This window comes from Acomys russatus, chromosome 15 (genome assembly GCF_903995435.1).
Source record: "Acomys russatus chromosome 15, mAcoRus1.1, whole genome shotgun sequence".
Classification (NCBI taxonomy): Eukaryota; Metazoa; Chordata; class Mammalia; order Rodentia; family Muridae; genus Acomys; species Acomys russatus.
Window position 1 is genome coordinate 42,661,968 of NC_067151.1, and position 11,089 is coordinate 42,673,056.

General features: G+C 48.8%; 1 protein-coding gene across 1 annotated transcript in view; it reads right to left on the reverse strand.

Moving 5' to 3' along the window:
- Rarres1 (retinoic acid receptor responder 1) overlaps window positions 1-7,122 on the reverse strand; it is a 36,276-nt gene extending 29,154 nt beyond the window's left edge. Inside the window, exon 1 of the mRNA XM_051156910.1 lies at window positions 6,753-7,122. Within this exon, the coding sequence (XP_051012867.1) occupies window positions 6,753-7,025 (273 nt within the window). The 5' untranslated portion in view covers window positions 7,026-7,122. The remainder of the gene's footprint in view (window positions 1-6,752) is intronic.
- Between the last annotated feature and the right edge of the window lie 3,967 nt (window positions 7,123-11,089).

Consider the following 11,089-nt stretch of genomic DNA (forward strand, 5'->3'; position numbering starts at 1 on the left):
TATTCCAAGAAAAGCAAACCTCTCCACTTTATAAGGTTACTCTTATGAGTCAGGCTCAGTTGGAGAAAAATAATTCATTCGTGAATAAAAATTGTTGTGCCATTCTTAGGTTCTGGACAGAGTGCATATTATATTAGACCCTGGAATTATATTATTGCATTTCCTCCTTTTGGGCAAGGGCAGATAAAACAAACCGAGTTTATATCACAGAAGTCAGCCGCTTTCAGGACAGGCCACAGCTGGTGGAGTACAAGGACATCTTTGCCCGAGGACACTCTGCATTAGCAGCCTGACCCGGATATATGTTCTTTTTTTTTTTTTTTTAAGATTTATTTATTATTTATACAATATTCTGTCCACATGTGCACCTTCCCGCCACAAGAAGGCACTAGATCACATTACAGATGGCTGTGAGCCACCATGTGGTTGCTGGGAATTGAACTCAGGACCTCTGGAAGAGCAGACGGTGCTCTTAACCTCTGAGCCATCTCTCCAGCCCCCAAGGGATATATGTTCTTGACCTGGGGTAGGAAGCGTGAAGGGAAATCGCCAGACCCTGTCTTCAGCTTGATTCATCTCTGAGCCCATGGTGGCACTAAAAGGGAAAGGCTAGATGCAAGAGGAGCACAGTTTCCAAAGCCTCCTCTCCCCAGTGAGGAGAGAGCCAGGAGGGTCTTGGCCTGGCCTTCTCCAAATTTCCCAGTGATCTCAGCACCCTTCCTGCTATTGTCACTTCATTTTTTCTGAACACTGTCTCCAGAAAAGCCTTGTGCGAGTGTGGTGCAGAAGCTGAGGTGATGTGACACCCCCTGACCTGCAGAAACTTGTAGTGTAATCCAAGAGGCAGATATGACCACAAACAAAGAAAGCTGTCTATTGAAGAGTTATGTCAAAGCAGACACTGGTCATCCCCAGGAAGCGGGGCAGGAGGCAGGTGGCTCCACGGTGAAAGACAGCCATGGTTTCAAGACTTGAGCAAAAGGAACAAAGGTAGCCACGTGCCAAGAACCATCAATGCCTGGCAATGTGGGAAGTATTTTCAAGGGCCTCAGGACCGGTGTGGTTGGGCAAACAGTGACCCTACAGGCTTTACCATTATGGACTGAAGAAGTTATTCTAGATTATTCTGGAGATGAGAGATTTGACACTGCTGTTGAGGATAAAAGACAGAACCATGAGCCAAGGGATACAGCTGGTACCAAGAAGAGGCAAGGCCATGGGGCTTCCCCAGAGGCCCCAGGGCAGTGAGGCACTGGGATACTTTGCTTTCAGCCTAGTGTGACCCTACTTCAGACCCCTCTGACCTCCAGAACCACAAGTGAATGTACTTCATGTTTTGAATGTTCTAGCATCACAGTAATTAGAATTGGCTGGGCTCCCTAATGTGACATTTGCTCTGGGCATGTGCCCTTGGCTGTAGAGTCACACACGCCTTATCTGCAAGTACACACAAGCTTCTCTTTTGTAGCTTGATTTTAGTGGCAGATGATACCTTGAGGGACCGTAACAAATAACCCCAAGAGGACTCTGTCATGGCTACTAGCCTTCACCAGTGTGGGGTCAGCTCTCTAGAACCCAGCCTGGATGAGCTGCCACTGCCCTGGCTGCCTGTGCATGCATCTAATCATGCATGACTCGCTACTTAGCAGTCATTGAAACTGTATCAGTTGATATGAAAAATTAGCCTTTTGAGGATTAAGTATTTGCATTCAATTTCCAGTGGAACCTTCCACAAAGGAAGACTCTAGGGCAGACGCCTGTGCAGAGCAATCACCCACCACCCCCTACCCCTGCCACACATACACCAGTAGCCTTTATTTGGAGCACTAAGACCATGTGATTACAAATCTCCTGGTCTTACATGTGAAAATCCAAGTGTGAAATGTTGTGGATAGGGAGACAATATGAACAAAACCAATTTGTTACGGAGGCATTCCTATACAGTTAGCTTGGGTGACTTGGGGCAAGGTTCAAAGAAAGCCAGTCAAAAGTCGACAACTTCTGGCATTCCCTCACCCAGTGCAGACTCTGCCGTCAGGGAGCTGGGGTGATACTGCAAAGACTCTAGTCTGCCTGAGCATTATCAGGCCAGGGCAGGAGGGTGCTATCTCTTTGCTCTGTGCTATAAGGTCTCCCCCTTAGGCAGTGTGCAGGCCTGGAGACAGCATGGTCCTCACATGGGGTGCCTCTGATTCAGTGGTTGTCTCATGAAGGCCCTAAAAGCACTTAGACTCTTTCTTTCAGTGAAAAAAATTATGACTACACTTTACTCTTTTATTGTCTTCCCTCTTGCTTATGCATGGCAGCCCATTTAATTCCCCGGTTTTTGTTTCCACGTGACCTGTTCTACATAATGCATTGCTTTCCCATTCTTAATGAACGGCTCTGAATTATTGACATTAATGGAGGGAAGGCTTCAAGAAGAGTCGTAATTAGGTGTCTAATGTTGGACTAAAGTGCTCCGTAGATTGAAAAGGGATGAGGTTCTTTCCTAGTGGAGTGCATGCGCTTGGGTCTGTAGGGCCCAAGGGACAAATGCTGCTCCTGCTTCATACCCACGGTAGGCTGAATCCTGGAAGAACAGCCACCACTTTTCCTTCTGGCCTGACAAGGGTGGCCTACTGCTTACCAAAAACCACCTGACTTGCCTTCAGGCTATAAAGAATGGGTGTAAAAAAATGTGCCATGCCCACCGACCTAGTTTGGCCTCCTACTCCTGTGATAGAGACCATGACTAAAAGCAACTTGGGGTGTGGAGGTGGGACTGGAATGGGTCTCTTCGGTTTATACTTCCCCGGCACAGTCCATCACTGAAGGCAGCCAAGACAGAAACTCAAGCAAGGCAGGAACCTGGAGGCAGGAACTAAAGCAGTGGTCACACTGCTTTCCTGGCTTTCCACGCCTTGCTCAGTCCTACTTTCAAAACTGCAGCTCAGGATAATCTGCCCAGGGAACACTGCTTACAGTGGCCTGGACCCTCCCACATCAATCATTATTGGGGGAAAAAACACCTGGACTTTATCAATCTGATGCAGACATTTTCTCAATTGAGGTTCCCTCTTATCAGATGGGCCCAGCTTTTGTCAAGATGGCAAAAAACTAACCGGCACACTCACAAAATCCAAGTTAAATGCTCTAGGAAGAACTGGTGAGGTTGTCTCTTCAACCTTGCTGTTGTGAGTGAGCTAAGACTGTGGAAGACACAGGAGAAAGTAAGACTGGAGTACTATTCATCAGATCCTTCTCAAGGGCACACCCCACTAGCAGGAACCCAAACAGAAACAGAAATGATGTGTTATGGGGTATGCTTTGTTGCTAGAAAAACCCCATGGAACTTCAACTAGACACCCTACATCAAAACAAAAGAGATATATTTGTGTTACTAGTTTTTATTGGAATAAAGCACGGGCAATCCCCTTCTCCCAATATGCATTGCCAAGCTGTTTGTTTGTCTCTGGTCCTGCATGGGAAATGGGGCATTTACCAGTTCCCAAACAACAGCTGATTCCTAGATTTCTTAGGAAATAAATGCCCAGAAAACTATGCTCAGATACCAAACCGTCAGTGAAAGCAGCGTATCTAGGAATGCAGAAACCCCACGGGCCTAATCCAGGGCACTCAGTGTCTCCGCCACCACCTGGAATCTGCTTCGTGCTAACTGTCCTGAGGCTGTGCCATGTAGTAGCAGAAATGTAGAAAGTTTTGGTCCTGGAATGGTGGCAAGGAGCAAGGTGACACTAGGCAGCAGCCGCAGAAAACACAGGCCTCTGTAAAGTCTCTTCTGTCAGGACACCAGAGACCACTTCCTTGCCCTTTCTTAAACTTTAACCCACAGTGATTACTGCATTTGACCACCAGAGGGCGACAGTGTTTCTAGAATGAGCCTCTTGAAGCACTAAGAAGAGAATCAAGGAAATCTCAGAGCTGGAAGAGGTCTTTAAAAATCATTTGGGCGCCTGGCTTTTGTGCTTTTGGTTGGTTGATTGATTTTGTTTTTGAAGATGAGAACTGCATCTCTCATACTGACCTAGTTTATGCACAAATATTTGGGCCACGCCACAAAATACCACTCTCGCTTTTGTCATGTACTCTCATGGTCCACATCATTTGATTACATAGGACTTGAGATGTAGCTCAGTGGTAGAGCATGTACCTAGGGTAGTACATGTACCACGTACCAAGGGTTTGTGAATTCAACACCTGGAACCAAAACTTTAAACAACTGAGCCCACGTGAATTGACTTCATACCTTGTTTATGGGCCCTTACCTTGAAAAACTCACCTAGTCCCAGTGTACTTACCCCTAAGTGAGGAGGGAGTGCTCCCTACGAGCTATCTCATCCCTTCTCTCACGCAGGCATTCATTTGCTGGCTCCCCACCCCCACCACCACTCTCCCCATCAGTCTTGGGTGCAGGACAGATGCAACGTGACAACCTAGGACATTATTCTACCAAAGTGCCCACGGAATGAAGACTACACCCAGGGGTGGCTGTCCACCAACAGTTCCTTTCTGCTCTTGTCACGGAAGCAGACGCTCTGCCTTTCCAGACACCGTCCTCACCAGACTGACTTTGTGCTCTCACTTAGGGACCAGAACACTTCAAAACCAAACAGATGCCAAAGATGCCTTTCCTAAAGGTGCTATGCCACATCTGGGCCAGGAAATCTAGCTTGATTTCCTTAAGCACACAATGCTTAAGGAGCAGCTCCTGGGGAAAGGACTAACTCATATTTTGTTTGCTACTTGGGTGGCTGTATCGTACGATTCAAGTCTTATAACTACACAGAGTTGGCAGAATAGATTTGTTTCCATGCTAAGTGGGGTGAGAGCTAGAGAAGAGGCTATGGACAGGTGTCCAGGAGGTAACACAGGAGCCAGTTTAAAGTATAAACAGGACCAGCTGCAGCTCCCAGGAAGCCAGCTCAATGCATTTCCTCCATGAGGAATCAGCCCCCATTCCTAGCCATCCTTTCTCATTTCTGCCACCCTTACCAGATGTTTACCTCCCCAATACCAGCCCACTTGATCATCTTTAAGGGTGGATCTTTCTTTAGTAACCTTTGAAGGAAAACAGTGTCACTGGATTCATGGGCGAAATTGATTTTTGGCACACTGACCTCTTTTCCTTGCCTCCTGAAATCACTGGATCAGGGAGGTCAAGGGGAAGCAATAGGGCATTGTTCCTCAGGGCCGGTGCCTCGGATCCCGTGTTTCCTTACTCCCTCACACAGTCTCACACACAGCCCTTGGGATGATGAGGTAGGGTCTCCTTGAAGTTCCGTGACTTCTGCCGATGATAAACAGCAACAGAGCACTTGGTGAAAGGAAAGGGAGTGAGTTCTCCTTTGGGTTCTGAGAGCTAGCTTCTTTTGTAAAGATGCCAAGGACTCCTTTTCCAAGAGGTAGCTACAGGCACAGAAGTGTAAGGTATTTTTGTGATTTACTCCATGTGCGCATGCACGCCATGGCAGGCGTGTACAGCTCAGAGGACAACTTGGAGGAGTCGGTTCTTTTTCCACTTGCAGGTCTGAGGGTCGAACTCAGATGATCAGGCTTGCCAGTGGGCACATTTACCCAGTGGCCACCTCACTAGTCCCATTTTATGATTTTTAAAAGTCATCTTGGAATGAAGAAAATAATCCTGGCTATTTGAAAATTGGTGTCCTTTGTCAGTCTGATTTGTGTGCTTGTTTGTTTGCTTTATTTAATAAAGAATTCTCCCACAGATAACCAGGGAGGTTGCTTTCAGGCCTCCTCTTTCCTTTCTGAGAGGAAGACAAGTTCTTTTTAAGTTGTGACCTCATTTCTCTGGTAGTTAGTACACTAAAGAGCTGGAGCTTGGGGTGGTAGTGTCCCCGAGACAGTAAAAATTATTGTGTTGTTGTTTGTTTGTCTTTTAAACAGTCATAGTCTTTTAAACAGTCATAATAGTTTGCCTTCTTCTAGAAATAAGAAACAAAGCTGAGAGTCCAAAAGGCAGTCCCTAGATAGAAGATGGTAGCTACCATGCCCCACTGCCCCTCCCCACGACCTTAAATCTTGTGCTCAGCTTTACGTAAGGTGTAAGGCTGTAGGTCTCTGGATTTGAGGAACATTCGGACAGCCACATTGCCTTTGGGACTCCACAGCTCATTGCCTTTGGGACTCCACAGCTGTGTAACTTTTTAAGTCTGTTTGATGAAAAGAGCAATTTGGCCTCACTTGTACAGTTCCACGTGTACACCCACTGCCTGAGAATTAGCAAAAAATCAAGCAGAAGATTGCTGCCCTCCCACTCCCTGCTTAGATCAGGACGCTGGAACTAGATGGTCCCTGGGCTGACCTCTGAGTGATCTTTACCACTTTGTCTAGAAACCTTACACAGTGGCCCACAAATAACAAAACAGAACACCAGAAGCTTGCCTGTGACACTGAGAGCTGGCTTAGGTTTTGAACACACCTCCCCTACCTTGGTAGGCGCCTTAGATTCAAAGCCATGAGTCGGTTGGGTACACAGTGCACATCCCAACAGCCGCCCAGGCTGGGTACCTCGATCAGGGGCTGTTGTTCATGGGATCCTTTTCTAACGTTTCCCAAACACCCTTCTCCCAGCCTTAATATGTTAGGTATTTCTGGCCTCAGAAACGCCAGAAAGGCATAGGCAGCGTTGGAGGACTCCGCCCATACCCCTACCCTGCACCGCACAATCTTGGGCTGTGAGTGTGGCTGTCCCAGCGCATGTCCCGCCGCGTCGCGCCAGTCCCACTCACCCATGCGCGGCCCTCCTGCACGCCGGCCAGCACCTGCAGCCCGCTGGGCGAGCCGGCACGGAAGTTGAAGAAATGCAGCGCCGTGCTCCCCGCCAGCTGCAGGATCCCGCGTGGCAGTCCGACGGCCGGAGACTGCGCGGGGACTACGGTGATCTCCTGGTCCCTGGGCGTCACGGCCGCTGCGGGCAGTGCGAGGCTCAGCAGCAGCCAGAGGCTCAGCATCAGCCAGAGGCTCAGCAGCAGCGCGGGCAGCGAAGGTCGATAGGGATGCATGGATGCGGGCGACTGGGGCTAACAGAACTGACTGCGTGGATGAGGGAAGCTGACATGGAGCTCCCGAAACGAGGTTCGTGGTGCTCGCGGAAATAGGTTGCGGCGGCCACTCCCCTTCGCCCCCGGGTCGCCGGCCCGTGTCCAAGCAGAGGCGGCTCCAGGAAAGCAGGTCAGAGAGAGTGACCCCCTACGACGAGGTGAGAGAGGCCAGGGGCCAGTGGGGCGCCTCCTCGAGGGCACACCCCGACCTCAGCAGTGGGAACCTGGCTTATTGCCTGAGGCTGCTACGATTTCACAACTCTCGGGTTTTAGAGAGAACTCACTCCAACGATTAGCTGCAGGTAAAAGAAGAGCCGGGTGGTGGCCGGATGGGTGGCCTAGCGCCTTGGTAGGGAATTTAAGACGAGATGGCTGGGAACTGGGAGAGTGTGCTGCGGGCAGGTAGTGAGCACCTGGGGGCCAGCCTGGAGACCAGGCAGGGAGGAGGGGCGGTGGGCCGCAGGACAGAGGTTCTGAGAATCAAGTAGATTGATTAATACTGCAAAGAGGCCTCGGGTTGGAGCCAGCTTCTAGTGGAGTGAGGTGTGAACCCAACGTGACAATGAACTGCTGTTTTCTAGACCACAGGTAAGAGAGAAAGCCCATGGGGACCTGCGAGATGGCTCAGCAAATAAAGGGAATAAAAGGCGCTTGCCATGACTCAGCCTGGTGACTGGAGTTTCTTCCCAGGGTCAACGAGGCGGAAGGGGAGAATACACTCAAGCAAGCTGTCATCTGACTACCACCCACCTAGTAAGAGAACAGATTAAATAATAAATGAAACGAGACAGACAGACAGACAGACAGACAGACAGAAAACGAGAAAGCCCAGAACAACCAGAGATACTCAAGACAAGCCCACCTTATCATCAGTGGCCGCCATACTGAAAAGCCAAACAATATTTGAGACCTAGCTTGTTAAATCCTGCCTGGCATGCTGGAGGAAGCGGTTAGCGTCCCTGCCGTTCCAACCTGCACCCTTAGACGGCAGCACTCCAATATGGGAATTCTGGAGGAAGCCATCCTACGACCATCAAAACCACAGTCCTGTGGACAAAGAGCAACTGTCCAAACAGTATACCTCCCTGTTGTCCATCTATGGACTGTTTCTCCTTCTGCAGATTCGTGAGACACGTGGGACATGGGGAAGATTCGGATGAGCACCCAGATAAACATCTGGAAGGCACACACCTAGGCGGGTGGGGCTCAGTCATGGAGGCCAAGAGAACGTGTCCTGTGCTGTTTGCAATAACATGATCCGTGGAGAACTGAGGACGGAGTAGACAGCCCCTACACCAGAGACTTGGCCAGGTCAGGGCTGTCAGTAGAGTCTAAGGGGACATCAGAATCACTGGAGTAGATGAAGTATTTCAAAATGGCCCAGACCCTCTTAGTTTCCACTTTATTTTCCTTTCTCTCTCCTTGTCCCTAGACGAACCATGGTCAGTACCCATGGGGTCACTTGGGAAGCAAAGTGGACATCTGCTGTCAGAAAACATGTATCTCCTAGTGTACACTAGTGACGTGTGGCCAGAACACCTGTTCTCCCTCCTACCACAAATGCCAACGAGCAGAGATAGGATTGGATATTTATTTGTTTTGTTTTGTTTTGTTTTTCGAAACAGTCTCTCTGTGTAGCCTTGGCTGTCCTGAACTCGCTTTGTAGACCAGGCTAGCTCGAACTCACAGCGATCCACCTGCCTCTGCCTCCTGCCTGCTGGCACCCTTAGGTTGCACTTTGTTAGAAAGTCAGGCACTCTGAGAAGGCAGCAGATTAACAACACCCCGAGGGCAAGCTTCTATCTCGACGAGCCCAGAGGAAGGAAATGAGGCAGACCAGAGCTGTTGTGCCTCTCTGCTCGTGGGGTCAGACACATCCCTGGGACTAGAGATGTCTGTGGCACTCTCCTCATCTTCCACATTCATTGACCATCTAGGCTCAGGGACTTTCCTGGAATACGAACTCTACTTGATGTCTTCCTGCGTTCATCCACGGCTGCAGAGTTAACTCGGAACAAGTGAGCTGTGCACAGTGTGTATGCACTTAAGCTGTTAACACACACATGCAGGTTCTTTTCAACAGCATGGAACTCAGAAGTGTCCCTCTCCATATCCCCTGTCAAGACTCGCCAGTGCCCTCTGGATAGTAATGGCTACACAGAATCCCTCTGGAAGAACCAACCAGCTACAGTGGTTGCTTTTGGAGAACGGAGTGGAGAGGGGAACATGGAGGTGGGCAGGCTTAAATGAGGGGCTTTTGACCTGTGTTAGCACCCACAAACTGTCCAGAGTCTGATGCCTGCACTTGAAGCCAGGACTTCTGGCTTAAGGTGAATTTCCCCTGTTTGTTCTTGGGTGGCCCCTTCTGCCTTACTGAGGGCTCGTGAGGTTCAGGTGAGCCAATACCCGCATGGACGTGCTGAGCACAGAGTAATGGCTCTCTGCAATTGCTATCATTAGTGCTATCATTTGTCAAACTAAAAAGAAGATAGAATCATAAAAAAAAGAATAAATCCTGCTGTGATTTTTTTTTATGAACGATGAAAGAGTTGTGCTAAAAAATAAAAAATAGAATAACAACAACAAAACTGTTGGGCTATTTAATAAAGGCTTAGATATTTCTTCCAGCCACTATATCCTAATCTTTTATAAGTACTGTTACCAATCAAGCCATATATAAGTCTTTATTTCTTGCCCCCTGGTGGAGATGAAGGTAGATGGGCTTGGCAGAAGGATAGGGTAACCCACCTTGACTACAGAGAACTGAAGTCCAGACAGGAGAGGGAAGTGGAGAAAATGTAGCTCGTCTGGTTCCTTGGACCTTCGTCTCATGATCTAAGAGGCCTTGGCTCCCATTAGGATGAGACTTTGTGAACTTACCCATCCCTATGCTGCGTTTCTAGCCTGTAATGTCTGTCCCCAAACCCCTTGACGAAGGCTCTTGGCTTGCCTACTCGATAGTGCCAGTTGCTTTCCTAGTAGCTATGATCTCTCTGGTCTCTGCCATGAAGTTATTTTGGGTTCATGGGGTGACTTCATGGTCTCCCTGGCCCACGTGAGGCTCACAGTGGCTGCAGTAGGACCCTAGGGGTACTCCTTGTGAGGAGGAAGACCCTGAGTTTGGAGGTTCCCACACCTACCCACATTATCCTACACGCTACAGGGGGTCAAAGGCTGAAGTGCAAAGGGAAGCAGGCTGCTGTCCAGCCACTAGCCAGAGTTCTCTGAACCTGGGAGGTTAAGAAGAAAACACTCCCTGCAGAAGGCTGAACTGGAGACAAGGAAGGTTCCTCCCCAAAAGATGCTGCAGGAAGCAGGGTGCTCATATTTTCTTCTCCCATCAAGGGACGACTTCAAAGAAACAGATATTTGATGTTTCAGCTTCAGAACCCAAGTGGACAGGGCGCTGTCCAGTAGAGCTTTCTGATGAAAATATTGTATCTGCACTAGGCATATGTATATGTAGCTTCAGTTATGCTTCAGATATGTCAAATGCGGTTGAAGACATGAAGTCCTAATTTAAGCATATTTAGCCGTAACTATTTGTGGCTGGCGGCGACTACATTTGACAGCGTAGTTGAAGAGCTGACTTGGGGCTGTAACATCATTTTGTTTAATAAGATGGCAGGGTGGAATTGTGGGAAGCGATGCGTTAGGCATGGCGCTAGATGCTTGCTCTCACAGGGTGATCTGGTAAATTGCCACAGCTCATTGGTGTGCACTGGGAACTAGAGGGGTTAAGCCATTCACTCAGATTGCTTTACCATAAAAATAGGGAGTGAGGTCATGTGCACTCTGGGCACTGTCTCATCTCTTCCATGACTGTAGGCATTGCCAGGGTTGTTTGGGGGCATCAAAGCCTGAGACCCAACAGTCTTACCAGGCTAGGTGTGGCCACTTGTTCCCAATATGACAACTACAGACCAGGTGTCAGCCTTTCCTTCCTTCCAATGAGATTCCCATGGGGAAACTGTAAATTTGTGTGGTGGGGGGGGATCACCATTTCAATACTGTTGAGACATGAA